Source organism: Elgaria multicarinata, chromosome 3 (genome assembly GCF_023053635.1).
Source record: "Elgaria multicarinata webbii isolate HBS135686 ecotype San Diego chromosome 3, rElgMul1.1.pri, whole genome shotgun sequence".
In the NCBI taxonomy this organism is placed as follows: domain Eukaryota; kingdom Metazoa; phylum Chordata; class Lepidosauria; order Squamata; family Anguidae; genus Elgaria; species Elgaria multicarinata.
The window spans coordinates 174,788,920-174,807,125 of record NC_086173.1 but is presented as its reverse complement, the minus strand read 5'-3'; the positions used below and the strand labels follow the sequence as shown (position 1 = coordinate 174,807,125).

The 18,206-nt window shown below is 51.4% G+C and overlaps 3 protein-coding genes across 11 annotated transcripts in view; 2 read left to right on the top strand and 1 right to left on the bottom strand.

The window, feature by feature from the left end:
* Positions 1–6,615, top strand: part of LOC134396456 (H-2 class II histocompatibility antigen, E-S beta chain-like) — a 67,680-nt gene extending 61,065 nt beyond the window's left edge. For 3 of the 7 annotated variants that reach the window (XM_063122967.1, XM_063122970.1, XM_063122965.1), the window contains exon 6: positions 5,443–6,069. In XM_063122967.1, the coding sequence (XP_062979037.1) occupies positions 5,443–5,456 (14 nt within the window). In that variant the 3' untranslated portion in view covers positions 5,457–6,069. The other 4 variants (XM_063122966.1, XR_010025265.1, XR_010025264.1 and 1 more) reach the window with 4 other exon arrangements.
* LOC134396452 (class II histocompatibility antigen, M beta 1 chain) overlaps positions 1–18,206 on the bottom strand; it is a 274,896-nt gene that overhangs the window by 228,799 nt on the left and 27,891 nt on the right. The gene's annotated exons all lie outside the window — the stretch shown is intronic.
* Positions 10,770–18,206, top strand: part of LOC134396458 (H-2 class II histocompatibility antigen, E-S beta chain-like) — a 39,816-nt gene continuing 32,379 nt past the window's right edge. For all 3 annotated transcript variants that reach the window (XM_063122979.1, XM_063122980.1, XM_063122978.1), the window contains exons 1-3: positions 10,770–10,929; positions 13,456–13,731; positions 17,811–18,092. In XM_063122979.1, coding sequence (XP_062979049.1) covers positions 10,836–10,929; positions 13,456–13,731; positions 17,811–18,092 — 652 coding nt within the window. In that variant the 5' untranslated portion in view covers positions 10,770–10,835. The remainder of the gene's footprint in view (positions 10,930–13,455; positions 13,732–17,810; positions 18,093–18,206) is intronic.

Genomic DNA, 18,206 nt, shown 5'->3' with positions numbered 1-18,206 from the left:
CCGTGGCTGTCATGATGAGGCCTGTTTCCCTTAGGCTGGGGGAAGGAGTTTCGGGCAAGGCCCTTCAGACAGAGCTTGACTACAGCAAGACAGAGAAAACGAACACTTTTATTTATTTATTCATTATTGCATTTATATCCCACCTTTTTTCCTCCTCCTCCTCCTCTCCATTTTATTCCCACAACAACAACAACCCTGCGAGGTAGGCTGGGAAAAGCTTTGATTCAGCATTTTCTTGCTAAATATTCTCCAACTGGCCTTGCCAATGAGTTTTTTAATGTTAGTTACCCAGAATTCATTGGGAGCCTGCCTTTTTCTTTGAGTGCCTTCTCTTTTAGAATCACCGTTTATTTTTTTACTTCTTCACCTTTCCAAATGTTGAACCATGGAGCATTTCCACTTTCCTTTTACAACAAGACTTCCTTCTCTTGCTTCGAGGGAGGTGGATAAACAATTTCTCCGGAGCCTCCTTAGCAATTCCGATAGATCAAAACCGGCCGCTGCCTTGTCAGTCCCCGAGAGGCCCCTCTTGCCAAGACCGATGAGGCCTGACAGACACCTGCAGCCTCCCTGGGCAGGTGCAGCCTCCCTCCGGAGAAGGCCAGGTGCTGAGTGAGGTGTGTGTGTGTGTGGGGGGGGAGCCAGAAGCGCTGCAAGGAGGTTGGTTGGTTTTATCTCCAGTACTTGAGATGAGGACAGATGTAGTTTTACTGGGAATAAAGGTTTTACAGGGTTTTTCCCCCCAGCTTGACCGTAAGTCTTGACAGACTGTTTATTGCAACTCTCCTCTGTGAACATATCAAACTATCCACATTTGACCCACTCCCTGCCCTGTTTTTCGACCCCCCAGGAGGGCGTCTGTCTGCCCAGAAAAGCCTCCTCCGCTTTCTTGACCTCTCTCAGCCCTTCCTTTTCCCTTCCCTCATCATATTCTTCTTCTTTCCCCTCCAGTTCAGCCTTCCGTCTCCATCTCCCCCACCAAGGAAGACCCCCTGTCCCCCCACACCCTCCTGCTCTGCACTGCAGCCAGTTTCTATCCCCTGGAGATCGAGATCCAGTGGCTGAAGAACGGGCAGGAGCAGAAGGAAGGGGTCTTTTACGCGGAGGAGCTCCGGAACGGGGACTGGACCTACCAGACCCAGGTGATGCTGGAGACGAAGCCGGAGCACGGAGACGTCTACACCTGCCAAGTGGAGCACGCCAGCCTGGAGGCCCCCATCACCGTCCAGTGGGGTGAGGGTCTCCTCTTCCTCTCTGTCCCTCCCTTCCTTAGATACAATCCTGCAAAGAGGGTGGGAATTCCACATACCTGTGTCATTCTTGACCTGCTGAGGATGCAGAGACCCCCCCACCCCACACACACACTTCCCAGGAGGTCCCCTGATCTGATGGAGGTTCTTAACAAGAGCCCAAGTCTAGAGCTGCCCCCTCTTTTCCTGATGGCCTCCCAGGAGGTCCTTCTGTACTGATGGTGATGATTCACCTCGTGCCATCAGTGTGTGCAATGCAATTTACAATGTGCATGAGGACAGGAACTTATCAGAAAATCCACATGGGCGGTGGGGGGGGTGGCAGCGGAAGGGGAACAGGGTGTGCAGTTCTGCCCCCCCCCCACCTCCCCACCTCAGAAAGGCCCTTGTAGAGCTTCGGCTATTGGGCGATATAAATATGCAATAAATAAATAAATAAAGGGGCAGGAAGGGGGGCTGGAGCAACTCCCCTGTGCGGAAAGGGATTTAATGTTTGGGGCTTTTTAGCAGAGTTGGGGGGACGGATCAAAGTGTAAAAGGTTATTCCTGCTGTGGCCAAAGGAGGCCGGGAGACGTTCTTCTCCGTCTCTCACATAATACCAGGACCCAATGGTGGTTGGGGGGGGGGGGGGAATCCCATGAAGCTGAACGGTGGGAGATTCCGGACAGATGAAAGGCAGCCGGGTGAATGGAACGTAGTCAAAGGAGGAGGTGTTGAGCCAGAGACAAAGTCGCGCTGGCGCTCTCTCTTTGCCACGCTTACAAGATGGAGAGGGGGCGCAGGATTTATGCCCCCCTCCCCGGCCCCTTCCATCTCTCAGGATGATGCCCCCCCCCGCCCCATCAGCCTTGAATCCAGATTCCTGTTGCTTGAGGACTAGCGTCATCTGCAGTTACCACCGGTGAGGCTCCCTGTGAGCTCTGGAAAGCGCCTCAGCTCCTGGGTCCTGGTTGGGACTGGAGCCAGATTTTTTTTGAGGGGGGGGGGGAGAATTGGGCAGCCAACAACCTCCCCCCCCCCGGGCTCCCAATCATGGATCTTGTGACTTTCTGCTTTTAAAACTGTGGCTTGTTTTAATTTCCGTTGGCTTTGTTTGTTAGGTTGTACATGATTTGCATCGTATTTCGTACTATGCGGATTTGCGTAAGTCGCCTTGTGTACTTTTGGAGAAAGATGGAGCCTAAATTCAACCCTAGTACTAGTAGTGCAGAATGCATCGTGAAACAAAGGAGTCCGCTACCGGAGGATGGAGTGATGGCCCTGAACACGGAGGGCTTTAGAAGGGGATCAGACGTAGCCATCACTGGCTGCTAGTCCGGATGGCTCTATGCCACCTCCAGGATCACAGGCAATACGTCTCTGGCTGAGGCTTTCCTTGAGCAATCCCCCTGCCCCTTTGATAGAACTTTACCGGGTCTCAGATGACAGCGACTTCCGATTGCAGCCCCCTCCCATGTTTCCCCACCTCTTCTTCTCCCCTCCCCCACAATGGAGGGTAATGCCAGGACCTCCCCGTGTGGAAGAACCCTCTGAATGCCAGTTTCTGGGGAACCAGAGCAGGGTGGTGGTCTTGCGTTCCTGTCCCGCTTGTGGGCATCTTTTTGGGACCCTCCCTGGGTGTAGCGCATGGAACGGATCCTCCCTTGGACACCTGCAGGCCGAGAGGCCAAACCTGGCCCTGATCCTCCTGCTCACGTGGGGCTCCTGGTCTCTCTCCTTCCACAGAGCCACGGAAGTCGGACTCTGCCAGGAGCAAAGTGTGGACGGGGGCCATGGGGGCCGTGCTGGGTGTGGTTTTTGTGGCCGTGGGACTCTCCCTCTACCTGAAGAAGAAGAAAGGTAATGGTGTGTGTGTGTGTGTGTGTGTGTGTGTGTGTGTGTATGTATGTATGTGTCACTGACCCTGTTCAGAAGACACGCTAAGCCATACGGGTTAAGCATTTTGAGCGAAACATCATGGCGTAGCCTGTGATGCTCTTTGAACGTTTCAAAGCACTGTGGAGACGGGAAGTGATATTACTGCCTGTCCTGTCTGGTTGTGGCTGTCATGACTGGGCCTGTTCCCCTTAGGCTGGGGGAAGGAGATTCAGGCGACCAATCAGAATCAGATTTTGAAGCAGAAGAGAGGCGGTGCCAGAAACATTCCCGTCTTTATGGGGAGTGGGAGAGGGGACCCTCGGGCTCTTCACCAGCTGGGAATGAACCTTTGCCAGACCTTATCTCTGAAAGTGTGAGCAACACACAGTCCGTGGGAAATCTCTGTTCTTCCGAGGGCGCTGAAAGATTAGCTGACCTTAGAGCCTGCCGCAGATTCAAATGGGTGGCGCTAAAGGAAGGCCAGAGAAGGGCAGCCCAGCTAGGTCCTCGCCAAAGGCCTCTTCGGAATCAGCCTCCCTGTTGTTAAAGCGTTCTGGGAAAAGGCTTGACGCTCTTCTTGGAACGACCATTGTCTCGCTGAGTTTGCGTAGTTTTGCCTACAGGAAAGTTCCAAGGAGTTGGACTCTTTTCAGGTGGGAAGAGATGTTGATTGCCTGAATAAAGCTTTGTGGATGACGTGGCAGGCCTCTCGATGGTCTCCCAATAAGGCGGGAGGTTTTGGGAAACATGAGGGTGGCTCTCCAGGGTCTCAGGCTGGGAGGGAAGGATCAGCTCCTCCATCACTTACCAGAACCTGGACTTCTTCCTTCACTGGAGATGTCAGGATTGAACCTGGGCAGACGGACCTCCTGCAGGCACAGCAGGGGCACAAACACTGAGTTGCAGCCCCTCCCCTGCCCCTAAATTCATAGTTGCCCAGATGCAGCACAAGGTTACAGGGGAGTCGTTGACCACCAGAAGGGGGGTCCTTGTGCTTCACTGCCATCCCGTTTGCCAGGACAACCGGAGGCCCCTGAGGAGGGTTTGCTTAGAAATATTCCCCTCAAGTCTAGGTCAATACTGGGATTTAGTTGGGCAGAGCAAAGAGTTATGGGAGGTTTATGCTTTGTGAGGCTGTTCAGGGCCTAGGAGAGGAGGGGGGCATCTTGGCCCTCCCAATAAACAACATGACTCCTTCATGGATGTAACTTTGCCTCCATCTTCTCTCTCTCTTTATAGCAACACCCATCCAGCCACCTGCAGGTAAGGTCTCTCCACACACCTCCTCCCCAGTTCCTTGTGTTGGGTTTTCTCCTGCCTTTCCAAGAACGTTTGTCCAAATAGTTCAAAGTGACCTCTCAAAGCCCACGTCCAGAGTGCAGCTCCTCTGCGGCATCTGAGAGCAGCAGCCCTGTGGGTCTCTTGCTGTGGGAACCACCCAGCGTCTTGTGGCACCTTGAAGGCTTGCAGATTTTGTTGTGGCAGAACCTTGTATGGACAGAAACCTCTTCCTCAGATGCGCTTTGCTTGTTTATTAGTACTTATATACTGCTTAATACACTAAAACCTGTAAGTGGTTAACTATAACACTATTAACATCACAGCTTAAAGTCCACTACTAACAGCAGTTACTACAACAACAGTAACAACAATAGAAATGACAGTCAAATGGGGCATTGTCTTGATTAATTACACTTCTGACAGGTCAGATTAATTGCAAGCCAAATTGACAGATGTATAAGGATGCAGAAGGTGGGGGGGGAGTCAGTCAGAGGGGCCCAAAGGCACTGAAATGCAAGGGGGGCTTTGGGCGAAACTCTCCTGTATCCGAAGAAAGCACAGGGAGACCCCAGAAGCACAAGACGTTGGGGCAACGCAGCCTTCCTGGTTTGGCCATGTGAACGGAACACTTCCAAGGGGGGGGGGGGGAGATACATCCTTGGTCTCAATTCAGCCCTCAAAGAACACAATCAAACTTGCTGGTGCTTCTACTTCAGCCATGTCTTTCTGAGGCCTCCCTTTCGAGCTGCCAAAATAGGACAACCTTTGGGTCAGCAGCAGAGTCTCCAGGGACCTCGATGTGGTGCCCCCCCTCTGACCTGGCTGCAGCCCCCCCTTCCTGCCCTGCATAGCAGGAGTTACTGGAAGGTCCGTCGGTCATTCTGAGTGGGTTGTGGTTGGCCCATGAGGGGCTGTAGTGTGAAAGGGGTCTGGGTGGGAGAGACCCCGGGAAAGTCAATATTCCTGACACTCCATCTAAATATGAACTTTCCGATTAATGTATGTATTTTAATATACACTTTTTTTTAATCTCTCCTGCCTTTTCCCTCCCAGCCCTCATCGGCTAGACCTTCCACCTCTGAGACCCAACATGGAAAGAAACTCTTTGCATAGCTACGTCTTTCCTTGGAAGATGCTAAACTGAAGGGGGTGAAAAAGAAGAGACTCCCCAGCCTGTACTTCCTCCTCCTGCTGCGACGCCCCTGTTCCTGTTTCTCTTCATTTGTTTCTGGTTTTTTCTTTTGGGGTGGGTGGGGAATTCATCATGCCAAGTGCTGAGAAGAGCCTTCTCCTTCCCTGGATTTCTGATCAGGAGCAGAGAACTGCTCAGGGTCTCTTCCTCCCCTGGCAGGACCATCACTCCCGGCTCCACTGTCTAAGTTAGTTCATCCCTAACGGCATCCTGAATCCCTGAGACCCGCAAGCGGATTCCGTTCTAAGCGGATGGACTGAGAATGAAAAACGCCTGTTGCCTGTTGCTTGAGTTGCAGGAAATCACCAGGTTGAGCTGAAGGGCCCTGAAAACAATCACACACACCCTTTTCAAGGAGGGGCCGTGTATCTGTCCGGATCCTCTGCGGAGAATGCAGAAGGTCCCAGGTTGAACCTCCAGGAGAAGCTCCAGGCAGGGCCGGGCCAGGAGTTGGCGTTTTAGTGCCCCAGGCATTTTCAACTCTGATTGCAGGAAATCACCAGGCTGAGCCAGGAAGGGGCCGTAGCTCTGTGCGATGGATCCCCTGCTGAGAATGCAGAAGCTCCCAGGTTGAACCTCCAGGAGAAGCTCCAGGCCGGGCCGGGCCAGGAGTTGGCCTATTAGTTGGCCTCCAGGTGTTTTCAGCTATGATTCGCACAATCCCTGCCCCTGATGGCTGGGGCTTATGGGAGTTGTAGTCCATCACATCCGAAGGGCACCACATCCCCTCCTCCCAGTGCAGACAGTGACCTAGACCGACCAGGGCCTGACTCTGTGGAAGGCAGCTTCCTATGTGCTATTGCAGCCTGCAGACCTCCCAGTGTGTTGGACTACAACTCCTATCATACCCAGCCAGAACAGCCATTGGGCATGATGGGACTTGTAGCATAGCACACCTTGAAGGCACCAAGTTGCAAAAGGGTATGTTTTTGTTTCCAAAATTCTGATCATTGACCCCTTTTCACTTTGATTAGAGAGGAATAGTTTTCAGTTTTCATATTAGAGGCAAACATTCTAATAAAACAAGAATACTTTTATTTGTGAAGAGCCGAGTGTGTGTCTTTGAGCCCGATGGGATTTGTCTCTGGGAAAAGGAGGGGAGGTCTGAGGGTTGGAGCGCCTGTCCGCTGCAGGTGGGATGGGGAGGTCTACTCTGAGGAAGTGGCAGGTGTGTGTCTGGAACAATATAGGATTCCTCTTTTAAGGGGGCAGCAGGCAGGTCTAGGAGTAGGTGAACAGGATCAAAGTCCTGGGGCATTTTTGAGAGGGACACCAGGGAATTTGGGGTGATCTGGCACCCAGCTCCCATCTGTTCTCACCCATGAACCTCCCTCCCTTCCCCCTTCCCGAGAAAGTTCAAAAGCTCTGCTGGCTTCCTCTGGACCCCGGAGTCCTGCCTGGCCCCTGCTCTGCTGCATTCCCATAATAGTCACCCCACTGTGTTATGAACCGCAGGGCGAAGTGGCAGGAGGAACGGGCTTTGTGAAAGGGCTGGAGTCCAGCCCCTGGGGGACCCTCCTCTTCCTGGAACACCTGCAGGAGGGTCATTGAGTTCAGCTCCCCAAGATTGAAGGGGTCCCCCCTCTGCCACTTTCTCCCAGTTCCACGGGGTTTGGTGGGCAGTCCACCAGTGGGCAGAGGGGGGGGTCTTGGGTCCTTCACGGAGGGACAGGGAAGGGGGATGTCTCTGGGGTCTGAATCTGAGGTCGGGAAACTGAAATGCAGAAAACACTGACAGTGACCTGGTTCACCTGCCAAGTCAAGCCGCTGTGGGTGATCAGACATGGTGGGTTGGGTCATGTCGTGCGAAGCCAGCTTTTGCCTTGCAGGACTCATCAGTCCTTCCTGCTTTGGGTCTCCCAGGAGAAATAATCCCTTTGACAGGCAATGGTGCTCTTTCCCTTCCTTCTTTCCTTGGAAGGTGCAAAACAGAAGGTGCGGAAGAGCTGTGGGCAGGAAAGAGACGACCCCCCCTTCCCAGGTGGCTGAGAGATTCCCTCCGGGGTCGCCTGTCTGCCTTCAGCCAGGGCTGCTGCGTCTCTTTTTCTAGGCAGGCTGGACCCTGGATTGTGCCAGCTGATCCTAAGGCAGCCGGGCTGGGCCAGGGTGTGTGGGTGGGCGTCTCAGGCCTCCGTGTTTGTAGGAGTGCCGGAAGTGTGTGTGTGTGTGGGGGAGTTCATTTGCAGGCCTTTTAAATCACAAGAACATCAGAAGTGCCCTGATGCTGGATCCGACCCAGGGTCCATCTCGTCCAGCACTCTGTTCACACAGGGGCCAACCAGCCATCGGACAGGGATGAACAAGCAGGACATGATGCAACATAAACCTCCCACCCATGCTCCCCAGCATCTGGTGCACACAGGCTTACTGCCTTGAATACTGGAGGTAGCACAATTGTGCTTTACTCACTTGTGTGTAAAAAACATAAGGGCAGGGGAAATTTAAGGGGTGGGTGGGACCTCAAAGCCCACCATGGCTTCAAGTCAGGGGGGGGGCTGCATTGATTTGGTGGAAGGGAGGGGGGTTGAAAGCTGCAATGGCTTTATGTGAAGGTTTTGCTTCACTCTCTGCTGACCACCGCCCCTTGGATCGTGGCCAGTTCCTGTCTTTCATTTCCCTGAATGCCGAGTCCAGCGTGGTGCGTGGGGAAGCGGAACCTGAGCGCCTCTGCAGCGTTCTGTCCACTGCCAGGAGGGGCCTCTGGGAAAGGAAGGATGTTGAGGGGAGGGACGTCTGTGGGTGCAGAGACGGCTTCTATGTCCAGAGAGCTGGGAATGAATTGGTGTTTTTTTAAGCTTTATAATGACCACTTTTGTCTCCGTCATGACCACTGCCTGCCTGTCTCTTTGCATGTGCAGGGAAGTGTTGGACTTTGGGAGCAGGCAAATGGGAAGCCATGACACTGTGGGGGGGGGGCAGAAGAAAGGTTTGGGGAGAGCCTGTAAGAGCTGAAAGGGAGAGAGAGGTTTTTATGGAGGTTTTTCGTAACAGGATGTCGTTTGGTGACTCTTACAAAAGGGGATGGCAGGAGGGTGTCCTTTATTTCTAACACACCCACACCCTTAATGTCCACTCCTCCCACCCCCATTTCTGCTCGGGGAGGAAGGGAAGAGGCAAGAAGTCCTCAGGCCTTTGCTCCTGGCCCCAATACTGACTTGGGCAGAGAGAGGGAACTCTGGGAGGCAGCAGGAGTCCTGGCCGACATCCCTCCCTCTCGTGGGCCAGGGCAAGGCTTGCGCAAAGTGGCCACGATCCCACCCAAACATGGAGCTCGGGGAAATCAGGGAGAGCTGGGATGCGGCTCCTGTCCTAACCCATTAATCCCCCTCCCTCCCCCCACTAGAGAAAGCCTAAAAGCTCTGCTGGCTTCCTCTGGACCCCGGAGTCCTGCCTCCCCCCTGCCCATCTGTGTTCCCATAATAGTCACCCCACTGTGTTATGAACCGCAGGGCGAAGTGGCAGGAGGAACGGGCTTTGTGAAAGGGCTGGAGTCCAGCCCCTGGGGGACCCTCCTCTTCCTGGAACACCTGCCTGAGGGGTATTGAGTTCAGCTCCCCAAGGTGGAAGGGGTCCCCCCCTCTGCCACCCCCCCCCCCCCGTTTCTCTGGCCCAGGGCATTTCGGGGTTCCTCCTTCAAGCAGGAAACAAGCAGGAGTGAAATCTACTGGAATTCATTGAGAGTGTCAACAAACATCTGGACAGGGGTGATCTGGTGGACATTGTATACTTGGGTTTCTAAAAGGCTTTTGATAAAGTCCCTCACCAAAGACACCTGAATAAACATCGTAGACCTGGAATAAGAGGAGAGGTCCTCTTATGGATCAGTAACTGGTTAAAGAACAGAAATCAGAGAGTAGGAATAAATGGTCAATTCTCCCGGTGGAGGGAAGTAAATAGTGGGGTCCCGCAGGGATCAGTATTGGGACCATAGAATCATAGGTTAGTAGAGTTGGAAGGGGCCTACAAGGCCATCGAGTGCAACCCCCTGCTCAATGCAGGAATCCACCCAAAACATCCCCGATAGATGCTTGTCCAGCTGCCTCTTGAAGGCCTCCAGTGTGGGAGAGCCCACAACCTCCCTAGGTAACTGGTTCCATTGTCGCACTGCTCTAACAGTCAGGAAGTTTTTCCTGATGTCCAAACGGAACCTGGCTTCCTGTCACTTGAGCCCATTATTCCGTATCCTGCTCTCTGGGATGATCGAGAAGATATCCTGGAACTCCTCTGTGGGACAACCTATTTGAAGAGCCTCCCCTCAATCTTCTCTTCTCCAGGCTAAACATGCCCAGTTCTTTCAGTCTCTCTTCATAGGGCTTTGTTTCCAGACCCCTGATCATCCTGGTTGCCCTCCTCTGAACACGCTCCAACTTGTCTGCGTCCTTCTTGAATTGTGGAGCCCAGAACTGGACGCAATACTCTTGATGAGGCCTAACGAGAGCCGAATAGAGAGGAACCAGGACCTCACGCCATTTGGAAGCTATACTTCTATTCACAGCATTTGCCTTTTTTGCAGCCACGTCACACTGTTGGCCCCTATTCAGCTTGTGATCTACATCAGTTCCAAGATCCTTCTCATTTGTAATATTGCTGAGCCAAGTATCCCCCATCTAGTAACTGTGCATTTGGTTTCTATTTCCTAAATGTAGAACTTGGCATTTATCCCTATTAAATTTCATCCTGTTGTTTTCAGCCCAGCGCTCCAGCCTATCAAGATCACTTTGAAGGTTGTTTGTGTCTTCCAGGGTATTAGCTATCCCACCCCAATTTTGTGTCATCTGCAGATCTGATCAGCGTTCCCTGCACCTCCTCGTCCAAATCATTAATACAAATGTTGAAGAGCACTGGGCCCAGGACTGAGCCCTGCGGGACCCCACGCGTTGCCTCCCCTCCTTCATCCCAGGTGAGGAGGCTGCAGCCCACTAAACCTGGCAGAAGGTGGAACTGGGGGGTTCGTTAATGCATTCTCCCTCCTCTCTCTACACACACCTAGACCTTCCTCTGCCTTCTCTTGCAACCTATCTCCTCCATCAGCACAAGCCAGGGGACCTTCTGCCTGGAGACTGATGACGCTGCTGAAAGGAGAATTCTCACTGGTGCTTCTCTGTGCCAGGGCAGAGCTGCGTCTCTGGGACTTTGCAGAAATAGTGGTCCATCCCCCGTCCCCCCTCCCACCACTTGTATTAACACACTCAAAAGTTCCCCTTCTGGGGCTGGAAGCAGATTTCTCTCTCCCGGCCCTTGTGGGGCTGCAGCCATGGTGTGGGTTTCTCATCTCCCATTGCTGATGGTGTTGCTGATGGGACCCTCCGTGGTCCCTGGAACTGGAGGAGGGAAGAAGGCCCCACCAGGTGAGGAGAAGGGAAGGGAGGGGAGGGGGCTTGGAGAGAGAGAGAGAGAGAGAGTTCGGAGCTGGAGCATGTTCAGAGGAGGGCAACCGGGATGACCAGGGGTCTGGAAACAAAGCCCTATGAAGAGAGACTGAAAGAACTGGCCATGTTTAGCCTGGAGAGGAGAAGATTGAGGGGAGACATGATAGCACTCTTCAAATACTTGAAAGGTTGTCACACAGAGGAGGGACAGGATCTCTTCTCGATCCTCCCAGAGTGCAGGACACGGAATAACAAGCTCAAGTTAAGGGAAGCCAGATTCCAGCTGGACATCAGGAAAAACTTCCTGACTGTTAGAGCAGTATGACAATAGAACCAGTTACTAGAGGCCTTCAAGAGGCAGCTGGACAACCACCTGTCAGGGATGCTTTAGGGTGGATTCCTGCATTGAGCAGGGGGTTGGACTCAATGGCCTTTTAGGTCCCTTCCCACTCTGCTATTCTAGGATTCTATGATTCTATGAGAGAGAGAGAGAGAGAGAGAGAGAGAGAGAGAGAGAGAGAGAGAGAGAGAGAGAACCCTTCTGCTCCTCAGCATCCCAGTGGGGCAGCAGAGACGTCTCCCCTGAGGATGAGACCCCCTTAAGCCCAAAGACCCTGTGGAGAGAAAAGGGCCAAGAGGGATCCAGGAAGCCCCCGAGGCTCAGGGATGGAGCAAGGAAGGAGGGGGGTGTCAAAGAGAAATGGGGACCCCCCCAGGACCTCCCCCCTTCTGCTGACTCTCATGGCTTCTTCAAGGAAAGGAAGGATTGGCTCTCCCTGGAGGGCCCTTTGAAATTGAGGGAAGGTGGGGGAGGGGGAGGGAGCACATGGCCATGAGGACTAGTAGCCATGGATCGCCTCCTCCTCCAAGAATTTATCCACCCCCCTCTTAAAGCCATCCAGATTGGTGGCCGTCACTACATCTTGTGGAAACTCTGCGCTGTGTGAAGAAGGGTTTCCTCTGATCTGTCCTGAATCTCCCACCAATTGGCTTCATGGGGTTCTAGTTTCGTGGGAGAGGGTTTAATTTGTTTTTAGCTGTGTATATTTACTGTTTTATACTGTATGCTTTTATCTGTATGCCGCCCAGAGATCTTATTGATATTGGGCGGGACAGAAATGCTTTAAATAAATAAATAGATGCCCCCCTCCACTCTCTCCACAGGCTGCGTGATCTTGTCCACCTCCGTCCCGTCTCCCCTCACTCATCTGTTCGTTGAGGGAAACAGTCCCAGGTGCTTCGTAACTGGGACTGTTGTTTCAGACCCTTGATCATTTTAGTTGCCCTTTTCTGAACTTTTCCTAATTCTACAATCTCCTTTTTTCCGGTGTGGTGAACAGAACTATCCATAGAATTCCAAGTGTGGTTGTACCATCACTTTGTCTAAGGGGTGTGTGATCTTGGGGGTTTTATTTTCGGTTCCTTTTCTAAGTTAGGGTGACCCTATGGAAACGAGGACAGGGCCCCTGTATCATCAACAGTTGTACAGAAAAGTGAATTTCAGCAGGTGTCCTTTGTATGCATGCAGCACCTGGTGAAATTCCCTTTTCCATATGGTCACCCTGGGGGATCTACACTACGGCTTTAAAGTGCTTTAAAGCAGTTTTAAAACGTTTTGAAAACTGTATATGCAGTGTGTCCTGGGCCCCAACAGTTGTCAAAACTGTTATAAAGCGCTTTAAAGCAGTAGTGTAGATCCTGCCCCTTCTGGCCCTAATCCGATACTCCAGCCACGACACCACCTCGTCTCTTTCTCTGGAGGAGTCTTTGCCTGCTGAGTCTCTGGCTGAGATTCCTCCCTTGTCCCGGATCCTCTCCTGGGCTGCGCGGGGGGAGACGCTGGCTGGAGATCATCCATGGAAACGCAGCCTCTGCGGTGTGTCTGGGGCCTCAGAGAGGACTGGAGGGTTGGGGGGTCCCTGCCCCAAAGGGGGTTTCATTTCAAACGAGAGCAGGCTGTGGGGCCGCAGACTCGGGAGTCTTTGGAGGCGGATCTGCTGCAGCCTGAGGACAGCAGGGGTGAAGTTCTGAGACTTCTGACGTTGTTTTCCGTGGGGAGTTTTGTAAGGAACCCGAAAGCGCGTTGTTAGACTGTGTGTGTTTGTGTGTGTGTGTGTGTGTGTCTAATTCTCTCTATGGCTCACAGTCGAAGTTGTGACTCTTCTCATTGGCCGAAAACACTGAGAGGCGGGCGCAGGCTCCTTCCGGGCCAGACGATTGGGCAGGAGAGAGCCTGCTTGGCCAGTGTGCCTTTCCCCCTCTCCTGCTCTTTGAGGACTAGAGACTTGAGTCTTTAAAAGGGGAAAGGTGGGAGGCGGGATGAGCTGTTGGTGCCAGCGGGGCTGGAGCCTGGGCGAGTCCCGGCCAAGGGGGCAACTTGTGGCCCAGGCGCGACTCCGCATAGTCCTCCTGGCCTGAGAAACCCCCAGCCCAGACCCCCTCCTCCTCCTCCTCCTCCTCCTTCTCATGATGTTCTCGGGGGCGCTCTCTCTCCCCCTCCTCCAGCCCCCCATTTCCTGTACCAAGGGAAGCTTGAGTGCCGCTTCATCAACGGGACGCAGCAGGTGCGCTACCTCGAAAGGCACTTCTACGGGCGGCAGGAGTTCGTGCGCTTCGACAGCGCCCGCGGGGACTTCGAGGCCGTCACGCCGCTGGGGAAGCCCGACGCCCAGTACTTGAACAGCCAGAAGGAGATTCTGCAGTACCAGCGGACCGGGGTGGATACCTTCTGCCGCTACAACTACGGGGTGGCCGAGATAGCGCACGTGGTGGGCAGGAAAGGTGAGTTTCTGCCCGGGAGGGAGGAAGGGAAGAGGGAGGGAGGGGGGGGGGAAGAAGCGTTCTCCTGACTCACCTGCCAGGTAGGGGGACGCTCCTTCTGCCCACCTGGCGCTTCGGTAAAGAGCGAAGCAATGGAGAGGGACACCAGTAAAGCTAAAGAAGATGGCTCACCTTTATTTATTTGTAGCATTTATACGAATACTTATTTAGAGGCTTCTATTTATATTTACTCGTAATTTCATTTATTTACTTACTTATTTGTCTGGCCGTGGCTGTCATGACGCGGCCTGTTCCCCTTAGACTGGGGGTGGGGAGGAGCAGGAGAGCCCCGGGGGCAGCAGCGCCCAATGGGAGGAGCGGCAGCGCCTGCAGCTTTTCCGGGCCTTGCAGCCGCCTCCACCGACATCTGTGGCCCTCCTTTAACAGCTCTTCTCTTGCTTTTAGTTTATATTCCCCTTGAGACATTTCCAATACACCACTATGCTTTAGCCATTTGTGCCCACTAGACAATTCTCTTCTATGAAAGGCCTCAATTTATATTTATATTTATTCCATACTCTTAAAATTGTACACCTGACAAAGTGATTATTAAAATACACATTGCCCTTAGCTTTCTCGTACCACAGGTATCCATGCCACCCAAACCTTATTTCATGGCCTTCCAGCTCCAATAATTGTCTATTCTCCAACAGGACCCATTCTTTCATCCAAACCAAGCAACAGGCAGAGAAATACAGTTTCAGATCCGGTAACCCCGGACCTCCTCTTTCCTTGGCACCCTGTAATAGTTTAAGTTTAACTCTTGGCTTTCCCATTTGCCATATAAATCTAGATCTCTCTCTCTGCCATTGCTTGAACGGTACCATCCCCTATTACAAGAGGCACTGTTTGGAATAAACATAACATTCTTGACAATACATTCATATTTATCGTGGCAATTCTTCCCAAAAGAGACAATCGAACCTTATCCCATTTTGCTAGGTCATTTTTAACATCATTCCAGACTTTAACATAATTATTGTGAAATAACATACAATTCTTATTTGTCAAAACAACTCCCAAATATTTTACCTTCTTCTCAATTTTAAAACCCGTCTTCTCTGACAATTTTCTTTGTTCTTGTGGTTTCATATTCTTAGTTATTATTTTCGTTTTCTCCTTGTTGACCTTGAAACCCGCTCCTGTTCCAAACTCAACTTACTCAACAAGGTCTCAATTCCTTTTAAAGGATCTTCCAGTGTAAGGACCAGATCATCTGGAAACGCTCTCAGTTTATAGATCTCTTTTTTAATCTTTATTCCATTGATTCGCTCTTAGAATTCGCTCTTAGGATTGCCGGTCCTCTAGTTCACTGGTTCTCAACCTTCCTAATGCTGCGACCCTTTAATACAGTTCCTCATGTTGTGGTGACCCCCAACCATAAAATTATTTTTGTTGCTACTTCATAACTGTAATTTATGGGTTTTCATAACTGTAAAATATGTGTTTTCCGATGGTCTTAGGTGACCCCTGTGAAAGGATCATTCGACCCCCAAAGGGGTCACGACCCACAGGAACCGCTGCAGTTCCTTCCTCCGCTTTCTGTAGGAGAAAGTGATCACCCACACATGTCAGGAATTTCTTGGAAGGGCCGCTTTTGGCAGTAATGGTCTCCCAACAGATATCAGGGTAATTGAAGTCCCCCATCACTACTACATCACACTTCCTTGAAACACTGGCAATTTGTTTCTCAAAAGATTTGTCCTCGTCTTCTCCTTGATTGGGTGGTCGGTAGTAGACTCTGACTACCATTTATTTATTTATTTTTATTTATTTAATTTATATATCACCCCATATCCGAAGCTCTCTGGGCAGTTTACAAAAGTTAAATATAGTGAACATTGAAAAAGTATACAAAATGTAAAACCATCAAAAATGCTCCTTTTATTTTCCCTCTGTACCTGAGAACTGTTCCGTGTCTTTGCTTCTGGATCGAGCGATCCAAAATAAAGAGTTCATTAAAGGGATCTATCTGCCCATCGGCAAAGTAAAGGATAAAACCTCCCCCCATAAATGCGCAGGGGTGGATTGACGGAGAACCAGAGAGCTCTGTGTGTGTGTTGATGGGAAGGACAAATGGTTTGAGAGAGAGAGAAATGGTTTGAGAGAGACCTCCTGCCCCCGACGACGGTTTCACTTTTTAGCAGGGTGATGAGCCCCATTTCCCGCTTTCTCTCCCACACACCCCTCTCTCTCTGAGCTGGTTTGCACGGCCTGCCAGCCCACCGTGGCTTGGTTTCCCCGTGGGGGCTGTTCCGTTGTGCCAGGCTCTCCCAAGGGCCCCTTTTGCCTGGCACCTGTGGGGACCCAGCTTGCCGTGGCTTGCCGTGTCCTGTGAACCCAGGCGGCCGGGGTTGTTCCAGGGTTGGGCAAACCTCAGGCAACCCCTGGGGGCCCACGGCCTCGGGAAGGAGGGTGTCCTTCCAGAACGCCCTTGCGAGCCGGAGGTTCCCCGTTGCTGTTCTGGGTGGTGAAGCGGCTTCCTCCGTCCCAAAACAAGACACCTGCCCTCCTCCTTCCCCCTTAGATAATACCGCCTGGTAGCTCATGTGACCCTTTATTTTGCATTTGTACAAAAGCCTCTAAAAATAATTTGAGGAACTTCTTGGGATTTTTTTTTGAGATGTTATCTTGGGAAAGTGACTTTTAATTTGATTTGTGTTATTACTTTGATAAAAGGGTTATTAGGCTTCATAAAAACTTTGTTATGGGTATGCACCCTTCTCCTACTCTCGCTCTAGACCCATCACAGACTCTCTCTCTCTCTCAGTCTCTCTCTCCACACACCCCACTCAACTGCTTCCTTCACTAACTCCTCCCTCTCACTGCTAACTGCCAATACAAACCTTTGTACCAGCAGCCAATCAGCATTCACCCCACACATTCTACTCCCTCCCTCTCTCAATATTAACCCCTTCCCATCCGCAGCACTTAGGTTCTAAACAGCACTAAACAGAAAATCATTGCAAATACTTGCGTCACAAACAGTAAAACGTCACAGTCCCCTCTCCCGTAAATTGGGGCTCACAGTCTGAACTCCTAGAAGGCTCCCATTTGGATTGGAACAGATGATGATAATAATAATAATAATAATAATAATAATAATAATAATAATAATAATAATAATAATAATAATAAATTCATTTGTTACTCGCTTCTCCCGCTGGGTCAAGGTGGGGTACAACACGAATGCAAACATCATATAACTAATTAAAACATTTGAAACTAATACATTATTAAAAGCAGCACTTTATTGAAAGGCAAATTTAAAATTCAACATATTCACTGCAGGCTAGATACAATTTGAAGTATATCTTTGAGGAAACAACTCCTTATTCAACCTTTACTAATTAAAGCAAAGCATATAGATCTTTCTAGACATCAATATATCAATGATTGTTCCTTGCACAATGGTGAAGCTTTGACAGACCTCCCTCCTCCCTCCCTCCCATGACCCTTTTCATCATGAGTGTTGATCTTAAAATCTGCATTTTCCTTTTAAATATGATCCAACTAGCCCTGCCAATTAGTTTTTTTAATATCAGTTACCCAGAATTCACTGTGAACCTGCTTCTCGCTTCGAGTGTATCTATTCTTTAATGCTATTTTTTTTTAATTATTCACCTGTCCACATGTTTAATCCTTAACCATTTTCAGTTTTGGTTCCGTTGGCATTTCATAACCAGGTGTCTTTTCTTGCTTTGAGGGAGGTGAGTTACGAATTCCGATACAGCAAAATCAGCCGTTGTCTTAAAATCCGTGCGCCCAAAACCAATACCTGCAGCCTCCCGGTGCAAGTCCAGAATCCCTCCGAAGAAGGCCAGGTGCTGCGGGGGGGGGGGAGCTAGACCAAAGGACTGTGAGCTCCCTGCCCTATTTGTGGGCCCCCCAGGAAGGTGTCTGGCTGGCTGCAGAGGAAAAGACAATGCTGGCATCAGTCTGTCCAGGAAACCCTCCTCTGTTTTCTGGATCTCTCTCAGCCCCTCCTTTTCCCTCCCCCCTCGTGTCTCTCACACATATTCTTCTTCTTCTCCCCCCAGTTCAGCCCTCCGTCTCCATCTCCCCCACCAAGGAAGACCCCCTGTCCCCCCACACCCTCCTGCTCTGCACTGCGGCCAGTTTCTATCCCCTGGAGATCGAGATCCAGTGGCTGAAGAACGGGCAGGAGCAGAAGGAAGGGGTCTTTTACGGGGAGGAGCTCCGGAACGGGGACTGGACCTACCAGACCCAGGTGATGCTGGAGACGAAGCCGGAGCACGGAGACGTCTACACCTGCCAAGTGGAGCACGCCAGCCTGGAGGCCCCCATCACCATCCAGTGGGGTAGGAGCCTCCCTTCCCTTCGTTCCTTCCTTAGATACAATCCTGCAAAGAGGGTGGGAATTCCACATTCCTGTGTCATCCCTGACCTGCTGAGGATGCAGAGACCCACACACA